At 39.0% G+C, this 17,619-nt stretch overlaps 2 protein-coding genes across 2 annotated transcripts; both read left to right on the top strand.

Annotated features, from left to right (window-relative positions):
* Nucleotides 1–1,598: 1,598 nt before the first annotated feature.
* Nucleotides 1,599–3,895, top strand: fabp7b (fatty acid binding protein 7, brain, b). The gene is made up of 4 exons (XM_066707524.1): nucleotides 1,599–1,777; nucleotides 2,024–2,196; nucleotides 3,084–3,185; nucleotides 3,580–3,895. The coding sequence occupies exons 1-4, from the start codon at nucleotides 1,705–1,707 to the stop codon at nucleotides 3,628–3,630; spliced, it is 399 nt and encodes a 132-aa protein (XP_066563621.1). The 5' UTR covers nucleotides 1,599–1,704; the 3' UTR covers nucleotides 3,631–3,895.
* Nucleotides 3,896–5,069: 1,174 nt separating this feature from the next.
* smpdl3a (sphingomyelin phosphodiesterase acid like 3A) lies at nucleotides 5,070–13,384 on the top strand. The gene is made up of 8 exons (XM_066707513.1): nucleotides 5,070–5,282; nucleotides 6,222–6,435; nucleotides 7,428–7,572; nucleotides 8,447–8,543; nucleotides 9,299–9,462; nucleotides 10,323–10,503; nucleotides 10,877–11,001; nucleotides 12,710–13,384. Exons 1-8 carry the CDS (start codon nucleotides 5,177–5,179, stop codon nucleotides 13,037–13,039), a joined length of 1,362 nt encoding a protein of 453 aa, XP_066563610.1. The 5' UTR covers nucleotides 5,070–5,176; the 3' UTR covers nucleotides 13,040–13,384.
* Nucleotides 13,385–17,619: the final 4,235 nt, after the last annotated feature.

Below are 17,619 nucleotides of genomic sequence, written 5' to 3'. Positions count from 1 at the left end.
TTCATATATGGAGGTTATGGCCCAAGTCCCCGCGATATGAATGTGTATCATTAAAATAACAGTTTGAACACCAGGGGGCAGCATTTCCTCGTTTTAAAGTGTAGTAATGAGCTTAATTTTTGAAACGTGACAAATGTTCACAGGCATATCAAACACAGTGAGTCATACATCATTTAGTTTCACCAGCTAATAAAAAAAAAATACTTGAAAGTCTATAACATTTTCAACCTCCCCTGCCATGGTTCCGTGTTGATTATATCTTAAAATCACAACATGCCTGGCTCTGAAAGACACGGTTTATACCAGAGCACCAGAAGCGAGGAACGTGTTGAATTTCATTTCATCATAATTATAATGTTCTCATTCAGTTTATCCAAGCATTAGTTAAGCTGTTAGCAAGCTGTTCCTTATTTATTTTTAAAATATTCCGCAATCTTTTTAATGACAGTTTTTAACCAGTAATTTCATTATTTTGTTTACTTATCTATTTATTTTAATTATAATTACAAGCTATGGTGATTCCAGACAGTGCCCATGAGACAATAGCAGTTTTGCAATACATAAAAGGCAATAATTACATGTCATATATTGCCATTTTTCATCTTTACTGTACACAGGCTTTGATCATTTTAAAACAATGTTATGTTCCTATTTATCATATATGCACTACACCGCTGTCATACTATTGGGTTGCTTTGCTTCAAGAGTGGGTGGAGAGTTCATTGGCATTCCTGCAAAACCATAGCCTAGCATCCAGTAGTTCATAATGTCATTCAGAATGATTTTGAATTTGTTTTTATGCATGGCACATTTGTGAAGCACACTGTCCAAGAAACCCAATGTCCAAACAAAAGCATGTATTGGATGGATGATGGTGTGACTTTATTGATACGACTGCTATTGTACAACATTTTGGGTGGATGAGAATGAAGAGCAGCTCCAATGTATTAGTATCTCTAGGGAGAATGAGTTTGCATGTCTTGGGCATCTCCAACAGCACATGCAAAGCAAAAACTAAAAAATGCAGGCTAGAGCACACTAATGAAACCAAAAGGAAGGCTGTATTGGATGCTAATGCACGCATGGCACTGCATTGGCTCATCTTCTGTACCGTACCTGCATTGTTCAAAATTGTGCATCATAACGTGATCTTCAATTCCACTTCTTATGAATTATTTCACATCATTTCATCACTTTCAGGAGAGCGTGTGCGTTAGAGTTTGTGCAAAACGTGTAATACACTCTCATTATCATTATAAATCACCTGCTTATCAGATTAATGTTCTGCTCCTCAGCGGATTTATATCAATTACATATAAAAGGGCAGATTGATTGCTACATAAGGCGTGATGAATTTCGTAAAAGGCATTTTGAAAGTTACCGTGAACTGAAAATGCATTTATGTATAAACGTTTCAGGGTTTAAATGGATTTGCCTCTTACTATAAACCCCGACTTTTTTAATGAACAAAGCCCTGTTCTCGCCATCTCTCTGGACCAATCAGATTCCAGAGAGTGTTCAGCCAGCCAATGAGGGCGCGCACGCTAGGTTTTGCCCGTAGCCCCGCCCCCCTCCCCGGGTATTAATGATAGACAGCGCGATATTGCCCAGGGACGCTGCATACAGATACTGTACCTCTGAGCAACTTCATATCAACCTTTACCTCAGCACTTCTGCTCCCAGCATTTCCTTACATCTGCAACCATGGTCGACGCCTTCTGTGCCACCTGGAAACTGGTCGACAGTCAGAACTTTGACGAGTACATGAAAGCGCTGGGTGAGTTACAGTAATGTGATGGTTTATGACCTGCTAGGATGCAAAGGAACGACCTAGTATAGGTGTAAGTGTCCTGCTCCATGTGCATGTGCCACAATACGGCGGGCATCGCCTTGTGAGGACTGCAGCAGCTGCTCGGATAATATCTCACTGCTTTGGGGTCATGCATTGAAAACAAATGTGTGCATACAGTCGATCAATATCTATCCATACACATTTTACTAACTTACACATTTCTCTTGCCAGGGGTTGGTTTTGCAACAAGACAAGTCGGCAACGTCACTAAACCCACTATCATCATCAGCCAGGATGGAGACAAGGTTGTTGTAAAAACGCAGAGTACTTTCAAAAATACAGAAATTTCCTTCAAACTTGGAGAGGAGTTCGATGAATCTACTGCAGACGACAGGAACTGCAAAGTAAGTGTGTCGTGTTGCCCTGTGGTTATGTTGTAAGGCATTTCTTCATTTTCATTTCCTTCATTCCCAGGCTACAAGACTTGTATTGTAAGTTGCATGTTGCATCCACTCGAAATCCAAATAATGCAGGGCTCAATGAGCAAGTGCTCTGTGTCAATCTGTGTGTGGGATTGTTTCTCCTTCTGTCTGCCACTAATTGGACAGTTATGAACTCATCCTAGAGATTAATCCCCACTCTGAAAAAACAAATAGGTTTGTGCTATAAAAGTTACAAAATATATATTAGGCTGTTCCAGTTGTGGTCAAGGCTCCACAATCTGGACGCACTCCAGAAAATGTAATGCTGAAACAAGGTATTCAGTGTTCACAATCCCAACACTGTAAAATTGAATTTTGTTAACATTTCAGGATGGTAATTGGAGGCACTTAATCACTTAGTGTAGGACAGTTAACTGCCAAAACAAATCCATTCAATCTAAGGGAGACCAGTATTTCACTGCTTTCCAGATGCAGCTCTAACTCTCCAGTGACTTTCGTGTGTTTAAGCAATCCAGGGAGATAAATCTGGGTGTCACAGGATTTCTGACAATTAGAAGTGACACTTGAGTAGCTTTAGTACTGGACAGGAGCTTTGTAAAATTCTTCATAGGACAGTTCTTCCTTTGAAAATATACTATGTATGATTCAACATGATAATTGTCATTAGATATAATTATTGTTCCTACATAATAGGCTACTTAAAGTGCTGTACCATGAAGTTACATATTTACTAGTAGTAGATTGTGCTGCTCTGTGCTATTTGTAATATTTTTGTTTTGTTTTGTCGAAGTTCTTGGGTATTGCATTGCAGCTGTAATTAACTAAACTGCTTTTGCTTTGATTGACAGTCCACTGTATCCATGGACGGAGACAAGCTGGTGCATGTGCAGAAGTGGGACGGCAAGGAGACCAAGTTTGTCAGAGAGATCAAGGACGGCAAATTGATCATGGTAAGCTTGGGCAAGATGAATCTTATAAAATTCACAATAGCAGACCTTATGCCTCTAATACTTAATTTTCTGTGTGAGTGTCTGTGTGTTTTTTCTGTTCTTTCAGCCGGACTCTGCATTAGCTTTTTTGATATTGCCCTGGTAATGAGCCATACTGGGGTCATTCTGTATGCTGGACCACAGGGCCATGTTTTGTCTCCACTGCTGTAAGCTCATGGGGGTTGATGCTGCAAAGTTGAGCAGCCTGTAGATAACTCCTATTCCAAATGCAACCTGGGGCAAAAACAAAATATTAATTAATTAATTACTTTAAAAAAAAACATGTGCAGTTATTTTGTAAAGAGTCTTAATGGAATGAATCTATTAATCTTGTGTTATTTTTTCTTGTTCACAGAATCTGTCTTTCGGTGATGTCCAGGCAGTGCGTACTTATGAGAAGGCATAAGGTCTGCTCAAAGCTCTCTGTCTCATGGGACCATTTCAGTCCTGCCCGCTGGACTGCAGACAGCAATCGTATTTGATGTTGTCGTTTACTGTTTGCATAGATTTGCACTTCATCTGCCCAAATGTTTTATAACATGAGTTGGAAAAAAATGTTTTTATAAGCAACTTTTATATCAAAATCTGTTACGCACTTCTATTTGGTTTTGTACTTAAATTCTCATTTGTGAACCTGTGCACAACAGACTGAATAAACTACCTGAACCTGCTATATTTTGTGTCTTTGTTTTTCACACTGCCCTGGGTTCTGTTCAATCATCTAACCGTTACGACTAGGAGAAGTAGAGCAACAAACCCTCTATTGCACACATTACAAAAACACGGCAGAAACAATGTTTTCTTAGATTTTGTGAATCTTAACAGATCTAAATTGCAAGAGTTTACAAATATTTTTTCACATATATATTGGGAACTCAGTTTTAGTTATGTCTTGGAAGTAACATTGTGCAATTTATAATACATCAATTTACACATTTTCTCATTAGTTTTACTTTTGCAAAATTGTCTTAATTACCACTCTTAACACTTTTGAACCTAAGTTACTACACATGAAAGCCAATAATACAACCCTCACTGAGATATTGTGCCTCGGGCTTCCATGACCCCCTACTCACTTGGCCTACACCACAAAAAAGGCCCATGACCTAACGGCAGCCTGCCATTGGTTTATTTAGATGGTACCCTTTGAGTAACGGTCTGCAACTGCAGAATTTAAGCCTTTTTATATGTATTATGCAGAAAAAAAAAGGATTGTTACCCTCTTGTTGCGATATGCAACAGAAGTAATCTTTGCTCAGCTCACAATTGGCAAACAGATATCAGGTTTTCAAGTATTTGAAGATCTAGTTAATAAATGCTTTTTTGTTTGTTGAATGAAAACAGTCCAGTTTTAAACGTGACCACTTAGATACAACCGAACGAAGAGACAGAGACAGACTGATCCAAACAGGATCTGGACTGAAGGTCACTGAGAGTGCAGTGGCACTAGCTAGGACAGGCCCTTTAAAGACATATGGTTGGCTGGTCTTAAAAGAAAAAAAAAACAGTTATTTGCTTTTACAACACACACATGTATCATCATTACTTTGTGGGTGTGATTGGAAATTCATTGAATTATTCTCATTAACTCGTGCAGTTTAGAGGATGAGATGTCTGGTTCTTTACGCCTTATAGTGCTAGATTTTAACATTTCATTATGTAAACTAAAGGGCGTGTGAAATGCCAGAGATGGTCTACTTGGAGATTAAACATGGGATTCACAGAGCATGCCTTTCATTTCTGCGTTCATTACATACAAATAGTAAGACAATGAAGCGCTGTCCTTAATGACGTCATTCAGCTCCACCTTACCAACGTTCATCCGTGTGTCCAGAACTGTACTTTCCACAGCCCTGTCACATGACCGGTGCGACTTCCTGGTTCTTTCCCGCACAGGGGATATTGACAGCTGAGCATTTTAAATCAACACAAGCCCAGGAGCTGCCTGAGCCATGGCGGGACGCGGGCTGCCGCTGTGCCTGTGGTTGCTGCAGCTGTGTGCCGGCGGGCGGGTCTCAGCAGCGCCGCTGGACGGCCGCCAGGCCGCCGGGGCCCCAGGTGAGTCGGGACAGGCGGGCGCTGTGGAGCAGTAAGTGCGCGGATGGGGCTGGTCTCCAGTGATCTCTCTCAAGCCTTCATCAAGCATCAGTACACAACTAACACATACATACATTCACACACACGTTTTGATTTCCGACATGAAAAGTTACTGAAAGGACACTGTAATTGCGAAAGTACACGACTCGGCAGAGACGTATCTGGTGTAAAGAACATGATTCAGCTTCCTTTTTCTAATCTTTAGCATGAAATATGTATATACAATATATTAATAATACACACACACTCCCAGTCAAAACTATTCATGGACAAACGTTAATTTAGATTATATTATTATTATTATTATTATTGACATTATCACAACTGCCCCCGTTCAGGGTGTTTCACAGAAGTAACTGATGACAAATTGGAGAATTGTCTTGAGCTGGAAATACATTAGATTGTGTTGAGAGGACTGTGTATCTTTTCCCTGGCGTATAGACACTTGCCACAGTCATTTAGGGTGTGAATGCCCCTCAGAATGAACAGCTGTAGCCTGCACCTGAAGTGAACAACTACAATCCTTCAGACAGTTAAACAATCCCATGAGTCGCAGACGCAGATTTTCAGCAGTTATCAGTGTGTCAGACAACACTTTTAGTTTGCACAGTGATGATATGATCTGGGGTGGCCTTGGGTAGCTGCCGCTACTGGTTTACTATACTTGAGTTTCCCTTTTATATCTTTACATGTCGCTTTCTAATTCAAAGCCTTTAAGTCCTTCTCAATAATATGGTCACTATCTTTTACACATCTGGGCTTTACTGTCTAGTTTAATCTTTCAGATTGTTAGGAAGCACAGCCTGTCTGTCCCAGTTTCACTGCTTTCAGATGTAAAGCTAACTACACTTAAAGGAAATATGTGATGTTGATACATGCATTATCACTTCGTTTCAATAGGTCGATTTTGGCATGTGTCAGATTTGCATTTGGATCCGACTTACCACATAACCGATGACCACACCAAGGTTTGTTTCTCATCTAAGGGTTTCCCGGCCCAGAACCCCGGCATATTTGGGGACTACATGTGTGATTCCCCTTATCAGCTCATTCAGTCAGCCTTTCAGTACATGCAACAAGTGGAGCAGCAGCCAGACTTTATGATTTGGACTGGGTATGTATTGTACTATACTGTGCCGCACAAAATGGAAATGTTTTTCAACTGAGTTGTGAACAATAAGAAAGCAGGTACAAAAAGTGCACACATGCAATGTGATTAACAACAGTTAATTTAACCAAAACTTGAAAACAAAACAAATGAAATCTTGAGAACTTGCAGGACATGTTGGTGAATTTGAATGCATTGTTTATAAAGCAGGAAAAAACATGACTCCCACTGTAAAAGACCAGTGCCTCACAGATTGCATGATACATATAAGTGATAAACAAAGGATCAACATTAAACGTCGCAAAGTGAGGCTATTACCTTACAATCGCAAAGCTTTGGTTATGGAAGTGTAAGCTATGAAAACATTTGCTCCCATATGCACATCAGTCACCCTAGATGGTATCCCCTGATTATTGACTTTTGTGAAGCATGTGGGAATCAGACATATTCACAGAGGAAAGCGTTCAGACAGAAGTGTGTTTTTTTGTCAGTGTTTCCTGAAAGAAAGCATCAAACGTGAGGCAGCAGTGACGTCTGAGAGTTTCCGAGTGATCTTGCCTGTTCAATGTACTCAGAGGGAGTGAATTCGAGACAAGCTGCTCCTGTCAGCCGACCAGAGTACACACCTGCAGAAAATGTAGATTGTGTCTGAACCACTGTGGAAAAGTAAAAAGTAACAGATTAGCGAAGCAAGCTTTGTATGAATAAGATCCTGTTGCAGAAACTAATTCAGTTCAATATGCAAGTGTGTGTAGCTTAACGATGTGTGTGTTGAACTACTGTGGTGCCCTTCTTTAATGATTGTTAAGCTGCAGATACACTGGCATGGGTTCTGCGTATTAGACACAATTGAACAATGTAAAGGCCTTTTCTGTTGCATTTAGGTTAACACTGGTAAAAGCCAGATTAGTGGATTCTGAGGCATCTGAACAGAACATTTTTTATTTTTATTTCAACAAGCGGTTTAATGTCTTGCAAATCTCTGCCTTCAATCCTAGGGACAGTCCCCCACATGTCCCAGCCAAGGAGCTCTCCACTGAGACCGTGATAAACATCATCAGCAACATGACCCACACCATCCAGGGGCACTTCCCCCATCTCCCAGTCTATCCTGCCCTTGGGAACCATGACTATTGGCCACAGGTATGACACATGGCAGGCCCACATTTTCTCAAGGCTGTTCTGAAGGTGCTGTGCCCGGAAATGGTCCATTATGGCAAATCCAGATGACTGACTGATGTTGTTTTGAGTCTGGAACATTGAGCTGTCAATCAGAAAACTCAATCTGATCCCCTGAAGGAACTGGTGTGAAGTTATTTCATATTAAAAAAGGTTTAGCTGAATTTATGTAGCTATCTCTTTTTTCATTTTATGGAAATATTAACATAGACATCAAAACATACTGTATTCCAGGCTTCTGTTCCCCTAACTGTATTTCCCATTTACTGTATGTGTTATCTACTGTATTTATTAACATAAAGGAACATAAGAAAGTTTCCAAATGAGAGGAGGCCATTGGCCCATCGTGCTCATTTTGTGTCCATTAATAACTAAGTGATCCAAGGATCCTATCCAGTCTATTTTTAAATGTTCCCAAACTTTCAGCTTCACCCACATTGCTGGGGAGTTTGTTCCAGATTGTGACGACTCTCTGTGTGAAGAAACAGATGATCTTGCACAGCTTTCTTTGTGTGTGTGTTTCTTTGGTGTTTAATATTGGCCTACTGTAGATAGGGTTTTATTTGATGTGGATGAGTTGTACAATGTAATTAATTGTCAATATATTAGAATGAGCCAGCAGTGTTCATTACCCAGTTGTTCTTCAGATCAGTTTAATTTGTGTTGATTGTCATCTCGAGGTATTGTGTGCAACACAGCAGTGAGATAGCTCTAGCGTTGGAAGGTTTGAGAGACATTTTTAGGAATTCACTTGCTTTGTCCTTTCCGATGGACATGGTTTAAAAAATGCTTTCATTTTGGATACTTCTTTATTGCGGTGTTTTCCCTGCCTTTTCAGGATCAACTGCCAGTATCGACTAATAAAATTTATGAAGCTGTTTCTGAACTGTGGAAGCCTTGGCTGAAACCAGAAGCCCTTAAAACTCTAAGAACAGGTAAAATTTGAAAAAGATTTAATTGTGTATATCTTGATTTTTGATTTATATATACTTTTCAACAGTTAAGTAGTAGAATTATTGTAGGTTGTTTTGATGCTTATTATCAATTGTACATTACACTGCCTGTGTTTATTTTCTGATGTCATTCCTTTATCAGACATTTGACAAGATAATTAGGTATTTGGACATAAATATATATCAGCTTTTCTGGATGAGGGACAATAGGAGAAAGCTGTTCTGCATGGCCCTCCAATCAGCATGTACATTTTTTTTTTCTTTCTAAGCATCTGACCTGAATTGCCACTGTGTGTCTATTTTTTTATGTGCTGATTAGTATTTATTTTATGCTTCATATACAGTGGAATTCCAGTCATTGGTCACTTCAAGTGGAATTCACATTGTTTGCAAATCAGTTATAAGCTTATGACACATTCATTTTTAGGACGTCTAGTAGATGGAGCTTTTGCAATATCTCACAATAGGATCTCTTCCCTTTTTTCTTTCTACAGAATCCTGTGACTTGCTCTCTAATGCTCAGTTTGCAGTTATGCCAATAAATATTGTGATCTTAAGCAGATTCATTTCACATGACTGAATCGAAAGGAAATAGTGTTTTAATTAAAACAAAGATTAGATCACTCTATGACTCTATTCATACAGAAAAGTAGTAATCAGGGTAGGGGAAGATTTGTGTTTTAGAATTTTGTCCATACGATTCTTAATTATTTGTTTATTCTGCGTCTTATTTTCAGGTGGTTTCTATTCACAGATAGTTGAGCCGAATTTGAGGTTGATTAGCCTCAACACTATTCTGTACTACAGCCCCAATAATGAGACGCTCAACATGACTGACCCAGCTGGACAGTTTGAGTGGCTGGAGGAAACTTTAGTAACATCTCGGCAAAGTAATGAAAAGGTAATGAAATGTGCTGGCTGTGAAGCTGCTGGGTGTGGAAGAAGAAGTTAAACTTCCTTGATATCTTGAAAAAAAAATCTGCACGAAGTGTGGTGCACCGTGCTTTAATCTCATTTCCACTGAAATGAAAAGCTGTCACATGACCACTATGAAGTTCCTGGCAGTATTTTGTCATATACCTGTTCTATGCACTTGAAAAGCACATTTGCTTTTGTTTTTCTGCAAAAGCAAAATAATAACTCTTACCAGTCTCTGACTCTCCCTGTCATTTCCTTGACGTCAGACTGCTTGACTGCTTGTGTAAAATAAATTAGTGGAAATTCAGCTCATGTGGAAACACAACCACAGTGTGGCTTTCTGTTGGGGGTGCCTCTGTGTGAAAATCAACAAAAGCATCACAAGATACCATGACAATTCAGTTATATTCATGTTGTTATTTTATTTTTTGTCTTAGACTTCAAATCATGATAGACCCTTTCATAACACTAGTAAAGGTTAAATTAACAATCACCATGACAGCTGGCATTCTGTTATTCGATTTTTGGTATCTCATTAAGTGTTATTTGAAATATAAAATAATTGTGCACATCAATGGTCAGGGCTACGTCAGAGCAAAAACTGTATGAAAAAAGCCTGATCAGATTTTTCCTAGCTCTAGTCAAAATTTACATTGAATGGGAAATATAAATGAAGACGATGTCCAGATCAAACCCACAGTGTAGTTTGAATATAAGCAGAAACCCCACACTTCGCTAGTGAAAACATTGTGGGAAAGGTAAGATAAATGTAATCAAACCAATCCAAACACTCATTGCATCACCAGTTGTAACATGCTGTCTCATGCTATCTGTCTTTGCAAGGTTTATGTCATTGCACACGTCCCAGTGGGTTACCTGCCCTTTGCCAGGGGTATCACAGCGGTCAGAGAGCACTTCAATGAAAGGCTCGTGGGAATTTTCCGCGAGTTCAGCGACGTTATTGCTGGCCAGTTCTACGGTCACACACACAGAGACAGCATCATGGTGCTCCTGGATCAGCAAGGTAAAGCATGTCCTCATATTGATACTGGCACTAGGGTGGCGTAGTGGTTGCCTATAGACCCTTTTGGCTTGAGTGTGTGAACAAGCATCGGTTGTGTTCTACTGTACCTCTGAGTTAATCTTATATATTTGAGTGTATTTATTTTTAGATAACCTCCTTTAATTACTGTAATGGAAATTGTGATCTGTAGTCTGTTTCTTGAATAAAGTGGCAAGTATCTTAATTTCTTCTGCAAAAGAAGCTTCAGTTTGCAGGGAATTGAAAAAGAATAAAGAGAATAAAGCACACTTTTATTAACCATCTTGTGTTGTTTTCCTGTTAATTTGGGTAATTACTGTAATTACTGTCTGTTTGTTTGTGTTTTACTCTGAAGGCCAGGCTGTTAGTTCACTGTTTGTGACACCAGCTGTGACCCCAATCAAAGGAAGCTCCGAGAGCGACTCCAACAACCCGGGCTTTCGTTTCTACCAGTACAGTTCCCAGGATTTCAGATTGCTGGTGAGTGCTGAATCATTTTGTATCATTAGTTCTGCACCTGTCTGACTACAAAGTTCAGGAACTTTGTGGGATTGTAACTTATTAAAAGAAAATGCTGGTTATTGTTTATCTTTAATTGACGTCATGCAAGTAATTTTAATATGTGATTTCAGTGTATAGAACTGGAGTAAACGTAGAGCACCTGTGGAAATTTCCTCTCGGCTCCGTCCTGATTCGAAATAAACTTGCTGTTGACTCCTGGGTGTTCTCCAAGAGTGCTACAATGAGCTAAACTCTATAGTGCTTTTCAGAAGTGAGCATTCTCAATAGGGGCCTGGAGTGAGACAGGCGCACTGGTTTCAAATGCAGCCTGTAGACAATGGAAACCGTCAGCAAGCTGTGAAGGAACAGGACATTAATCAAGCGCAGCCCCCTCCGACCGTTGAAAGAAACACAGAAGTACATTTGTGAGTTTGTGTAGAAATGCAGCATTAGCCTTTGCCAGCAAAACAAATCCCCAAACCGTGTATTAATGAGTGTGGCAACCATCCACGTGTAAGCCATCTAAATTCGTCCAAGTCATTCCACTGCAGCCAGGCTGTTAATTATTTATCATTGATCTTCAGCAGGACGGGTTACGTGATATAGACACTAGCTGAAAGACGGCCGCAGCACAATGAAATGGAGGTCCTACGCAGGCTGACACATCTGCTAATCTTTGAGAAGGCATCCAGTTAATAACCGCCTTCACAGCTTAGTCACTTTCGTGCAACTACATGGGTCTCCAAAATGAGCATCCCGACAGATTTATGTGACTCTTTACAACCACATTTTGTTGTTTGTTTAGACATAGGTAAAGTAGGTTTTAACTTATCATGGTGGTACATTCATCAGTTTGGCCCATTGTTGTCAGTCTCAGTTTAAAGCCAGCAAGACTCTAGAATAAAACATGCATAGCAGCAGAATGTGATATTTAATACTAGGGTTGACTGATGCTCTTTTTGTCATTTGTGTGTTTGTTCTTTACAAGCTGTACATCTTTTCTTCTTCTTTGCAACAAGAGTTTTTTTGTTTTACTTTGACTTGAAACAGAGATACCAGCTACATGTGATATTTTGCCGTCAGCTAGATTAATAAGATCGATATATAAGACTAGCAGACACCAGCTTCGAAAAGCTTCAGCGCGCCTCCAGCTGAAAAGTATGACATCTGACGGGAGCTGGGTGTCAGCCAGATTCTTTTGGAAATTTCCTTCCAGTCCAGTTAGTACCTCTGGAGGAGAATCTCTGGACTGTACTTGACAGCATTTTGTGGAGTGAGCGAAAACAGGGCTTTGGTGACTTTTTTGTTGATTTTTTTTATATATACTTGTAGTTGCAAGGGTGGGTGCCAGATTCTCCTGTTTGCCCGATACCACATTTAATCAACAATTGTGTTTTCTCCATTAGGGACAATGATGACACGATAACTATCTGTTTCTACATTTGAATAAAGGCCTTAATTATGATGTTTTATGAATTATGATTTGCAGATATATGTATTTTAGCTTCATATAACAGTTAATAGTTTTAATTGAATAAACCTGTTCTCACACAGGAATCATTTTATGTACATGTACATTAGCTATATTGTGCTTTTCAACTGTCTTAATTGTTTCTGATATTTTATAGGTACCATTGTATTTAATTCCCTTTTATTTAATTCTTACTTTTGTTTTTTACTTTTCAAGGACATTTGGCAGTACTACTTGAATCTTACAGAAGCCAATGAGGGAAAAAAATCTGATTGGAAACTTGAATACAAAATGACTGAGGCTTTTAACATACCAGATATTCAGCCAAAAAGCTTGCACGAACTTGCTCTGCGGTTTGAAAAGCCACAGAGTAAGGCCTTTCAGAAGTATTATAATAATTTTTTGGTGAGTTATGATAACACACTTGTGTGTGAAGGAATGTGTAAAGTGAGTCAGGTTTGTGCCATACAGTTCTTAGACCATGATAGTTACTCCATGTGTACCAAGAAGAAATCTCAAGAAGTACACAACAGTTTTCATACTTGATTTACATTTTTTTTTATGCAATGTATTTTTTAAAAGCAGTTCAATACAAGATGACATGTATGAGAGAGCTTCATTCAGTCTGTATTTTAAAGCAGTTTTTACAGTTTGCCATGATTGTGGGTCCAAAATAAAATATGTGTAACAGACAAATGTCAGGCCTAGCTTAGCTTCCAAAAAAACATAAAACAAATAAACCAAAAACTATATATATACATTGATATATTGCACAATTATATGTATGTGATTCTATGCAAGTGTATTGTTGCAATTTTGCATACAAAACATAATTGATAACCTTGTCATATTTTCAAAAATGAAAAAAATAAAACAACTGTGTTACTAAAAGAGACTCCTTGAATATTTTCCACAAGATAGATCATGTTATGCTTACAACACTGGCTGGGGTCGATGCTATGAGAAGACTTGATTGCCACTATGATTGTCAGAGTACAAAATTAAACTCAAGTGTCTGCAGTTCTGAGGTGCGTTAATGAAGGCACTGTTGCTGAAGTGCCAGTTAGCTGTAGTCAGCAGTGAGCTCTCCGCTGGCCAGTTAAATAGGAGGTTATGCTCCTGTTGTTTGCTGAACAAAATACTAGATTCATAATGAAGCCTGAAAAACAGAGTGGAATAAAAGGCACATTTTAACATTGGCAGTGTGTTTCACAGAGAGCATGGGGGGCTTTATAGTCTGAAGGGTTTTTGTACTGTAAGAGAAGTACTACGCTATACATTTAGTTGTTTTAATGTGCTAATTTGTAAAGTGTTTATTGATATATGGTAAACAAAATTGACATATACTTGGGCTTCACTTTGTGTTAAATGTGAAATTCCTATCTCTGTTCTGGGCTTTTAAACAATGTCACATTCAGTGGAAAGTGTCAACTGAGGCTCAAACATGTGAGAAATGCTGGATTGTAATAATTTAGGTGGAAGTGTGAGGTTGTCATCTGAAGAGTGTCTACATGATAAATGAAATAACCATTGGACCTGAAGCTGATGCAACAATGCAGTAAAACTGTGAACTACTGCTTTCTTTTCTAGAGGAGAGGTGTTTTTTCTTGTCTTTCATTTTTTCATAATATACATTTCATAGTTAACTTTAAAATTACAAAATATTTTAAAGTAAATCCCCCCCACTGCTGTACAACTCTTGTATCAACCAAGGGGTGTTCAAACTCCAAAGCTGCAGACTTATTTCTCATGCTTCTGGAAACCTTTGTGTGGCGCATTTCTAATTTATATGGTAAGTAGCAGTTTTGTAATGTAATGCTTTGAGGCTGCCCCTATATACTCTGAGTTGCTTTATAGTTTGAGTAAAACCTTAAATAAAGAAAATAGGAAGCTGGCCCAAACCACTAAGGACTTGAGGTGATCTTGCATTTTTTTCAAATGGGTTTTTATCCTGCACCGTCCACAGCTAGGCCAGGATACGATGTAAGAACGGCCTAACAGGGCCGTGACTTTAGATTCATGAAGTCATGTTTTTCAGCCAAGTGGCCTCACTTGTTATTTATATTCCCAGCAGTGATTCTTCACTTTTTTTCACCTACATCATTCGGCAGTTGAGCTGTGGGAGAGGTTAGCTCATGACCTTTGTGTCAAAAGAAAGTCACAGAAATTCTGCCGCGGACCAAATCTCCTCACTGCGGGGATCGCCCGGCCGAGTCAGACGGAGCCAAAGCCCCTGTCATTAGTGGAGCAGTGTGCCCTACAGCGCCTGTCTGCAGGCACACCGACTGCTTCCTTAAATTTTCTGGGGAAATCTTTCAAGTCACAATCCGACATGTCATTAGCATTCAGGGTTGTGCAGGCACAACTCGGGCACAATGGCTGCGGTTGGAGGGATTCTGTGAGCTGAGTAAATGTTTGATGAAGAGATGTAGAACGCCCAGGCAACTGGTGTGACACTCAGATCTAATAACTTCTACGAGAGAAGAAAGACAATAAAATCCACATAAATCACAGCTAGGTCCAGAAACAACCAAGTCTTCATTAAGCCAGGACTATAATAATGTGGGGCAATTTAACTTTTAACAGCGCTTGGACACCGCACTCCACACACATGAATAACATCTAAATATTTGTCCTGTTTTCATTCTGTGGAACAAAAAACAAGCTTCATTTTTTATATATTTTCGTTTAGATTTTGTGAATTATTTGCGGCATTTCACTTCATGCTTTTCAGGCATTTGAAATGGGTGTGAAATGACTGTGGGCTAAATGTAGTGGTCATTGTTTGGGTTTGTTAAGGGGAGAAAGAAAAGAAGTGGATTCACTGAGAAGAGAACTGTTGCTGAGACAAGAAGGGAATCAGAGGAGTGTGATACTTTGTGGTTGTACTGATCTTATTATCACAGACTGATCTTATAAGCTCAAATTTTGATTATGCCTTGATGTAGCTGCCTGTGACAGAAGTGTAATTAACTTAACAGATAATACAATGAACTGTAGCATCCTCTATTTCAGCATATCATATTAATACATCTACAGACTGGAGAGGTACCAGGAATATGAATTCTTTCACTACACAGTTGCAGCTGAGTATAATATGTAATCCATACCCATATCTATAGGGCACTAAAATGGCTAATGTAAACTAATAATTTGGTGTGGCCTGTCAAAATATTTCATACCATTTAAATTAATCGAGACATAAGTTGCCCGAGACTTCTCTGGCTTCATTAGCCCTGTTTGTATATTTATAAGAAGAAATGCTGAAAGTGGCAATTATGATGTGAAACGGGAAGTTGTGTAAAACAAACAAACAAACAAGCAGCAACAATAACAACCTATTTGTTCATGTAAATTGTCAGATGACATCTTGTCGGCTAAAACTGCTGTTATGTTTTTGGCAGTGGCTAAATTAAAGCAGTTTAAACACAAAAGGTTAGCGGAAAAGAAGTCCCTGACCTAAGCCACTGACCTACTTCCGTTAGGGCATTAATATGAGTCATTAGCCCTTCCACCCCCGTGCTGGGTGCCCTGCACCAATCTGTCTGCCCCGCACCAGTCTTGCACCTGCACTGTGTCTCGCTCCTCATCTGACTACTCACACTCATGATCAAGGCATCTTCCCCATGGCCACAGCATAAAGCCCAAGTCCATCAATACACTGCTCAAAGACATTAGTTGTGGGTGTTGTCTGTGTCTTCTGATATTATTTTAATTGCTTTATTGTGAATTGCATAGTTGTATTCATAAGTAATTTGTGTATAGATATCTATCATCTGATCCAACATACATTTTGGTAATTTCTGAATTTGCTTTTAATGTAGTGGTGTTGCATATTATAAAGCTGAGTTAGAAATAATTGAAAGGTTTGTTTCATTAGAGCACATCTTAAGAAGTGAGTAATTGTGCTCACTAACCATTGATAATGAACTCTTCACGAGTGATTTTAATCTCTGTAATATTTATAAATGCTTCTTGTGCATTATACTAAAAAGTTTTATATGACATGTCCTTAGCAAAAGTAGTCTGAAACCAGATACAATGACTTAAAGTAATATGTGCAAAGGAATATGTGCGTTTGTATACGTTCATTTAATGGTAGTGTGGTATGGCATTGGTCACAACATGTCAGGAGTGGCAGGTTAAATCCAACGACTCTAGAAGGTCAGTTCTGTGGTAATTATTGGAGCTCATTATAGCCAGACTTCTCTTCATCGTCGTTACCAGTCAGCAGACGGTATTTATTTCTGACAGCTGCATTTATCCCACAAAAATTAATCCATGGATTACTGTCAAGATCGTGCAGCTCTGCTGGGTTTTGGGACCCGGAAGATTTGGAATGAATAATTCCTTAATTTGGAGGAAAGGAGAAAAGCCCCCACCAATTTAAAGAGAAGAAAGAACAGAAGAGTTCAATCTGATGTAGTGTTTCAGCACAGACTCCGTTAGATGACACGTCCCATTACAGATGAGAAGGGCAGCATCACAATCAATGATGGGCATCAAATCAATTTCAATACAGTTAAAATCCAGATGTGTATTAGAAAGGTCAAAGCAGTGTGAAATACAGTTGCAACACCTCGACCTTACCTTGACATCACGACTTACGTCAAACCAATGGGCAATAAAACTGGTCAGTGAATACTGTGAGCAGCGTGTGAAGATCACAGATGGGAAGGCATTGTTAGTACTTTGTGAGTCTACATTATATTTTGTTTGCAGAATAGTGTTTTATTTCATGACCGTAACATTGGCTAATTTATGAATGTACAATATGTATATATGTGTGTGTTTATATATATATATATATATATATATATATATATATATATATATATAATAGTTATAATGTATTGATTTGTATTTAATGTACAATATTTTTTCTAAAAACCCGGATAAACATTGTCAATAGAGCTTTATAGAGTTACTGTCATTTCAGGTCTTATTAGAGCAGTGGTTCTTAACCTTTTTGCCATCTGGCACCTCCTGCAGCTATCCATGGTAATCCTGCATCCCCCATCGACCAGAGGGGTGCTGCTGCCGAACTGGACCCATTTCTCCCTGGTTAAGAACCCCTGTATTAGATTGTATCTTATTTTCAGGGCGGGCAATTACAGCTCTGGAAA

The sequence above is a fragment of the Amia ocellicauda genome, chromosome 1, assembly GCF_036373705.1.
Source record: "Amia ocellicauda isolate fAmiCal2 chromosome 1, fAmiCal2.hap1, whole genome shotgun sequence".
In the NCBI taxonomy this organism is placed as follows: Eukaryota; Metazoa; Chordata; class Actinopteri; order Amiiformes; family Amiidae; genus Amia; species Amia ocellicauda.
Note: the sequence above shows the minus strand (reverse complement) of the source record. Positions and strands in the feature narration are given on the sequence as shown.

Coding starts and splice junctions, on each gene's coding strand:
- smpdl3a (XM_066707513.1), top strand. CDS start 5,177: ATGGCGGGACGCGGGCTGCCGCTGTGCCTGTGGTTGCTGCAGCTGTGT. Junction 5,283..6,221: donor CCAGGCCGCCGGGGCCCCAG/GTGAGTCGGGAC, acceptor TCGTTTCAATAG/GTCGATTTTGGCATGTGTCA. Junction 10,504..10,876: donor GGTGCTCCTGGATCAGCAAG/GTAAAGCATGTC, acceptor TTTACTCTGAAG/GCCAGGCTGTTAGTTCACTG.
- fabp7b (XM_066707524.1), top strand. CDS start 1,705: ATGGTCGACGCCTTCTGTGCCACCTGGAAACTGGTCGACAGTCAGAAC. Junction 1,778..2,023: donor CGAGTACATGAAAGCGCTGG/GTGAGTTACAGT, acceptor TTCTCTTGCCAG/GGGTTGGTTTTGCAACAAGA. Junction 2,197..3,083: donor CAGACGACAGGAACTGCAAA/GTAAGTGTGTCG, acceptor TTTGATTGACAG/TCCACTGTATCCATGGACGG.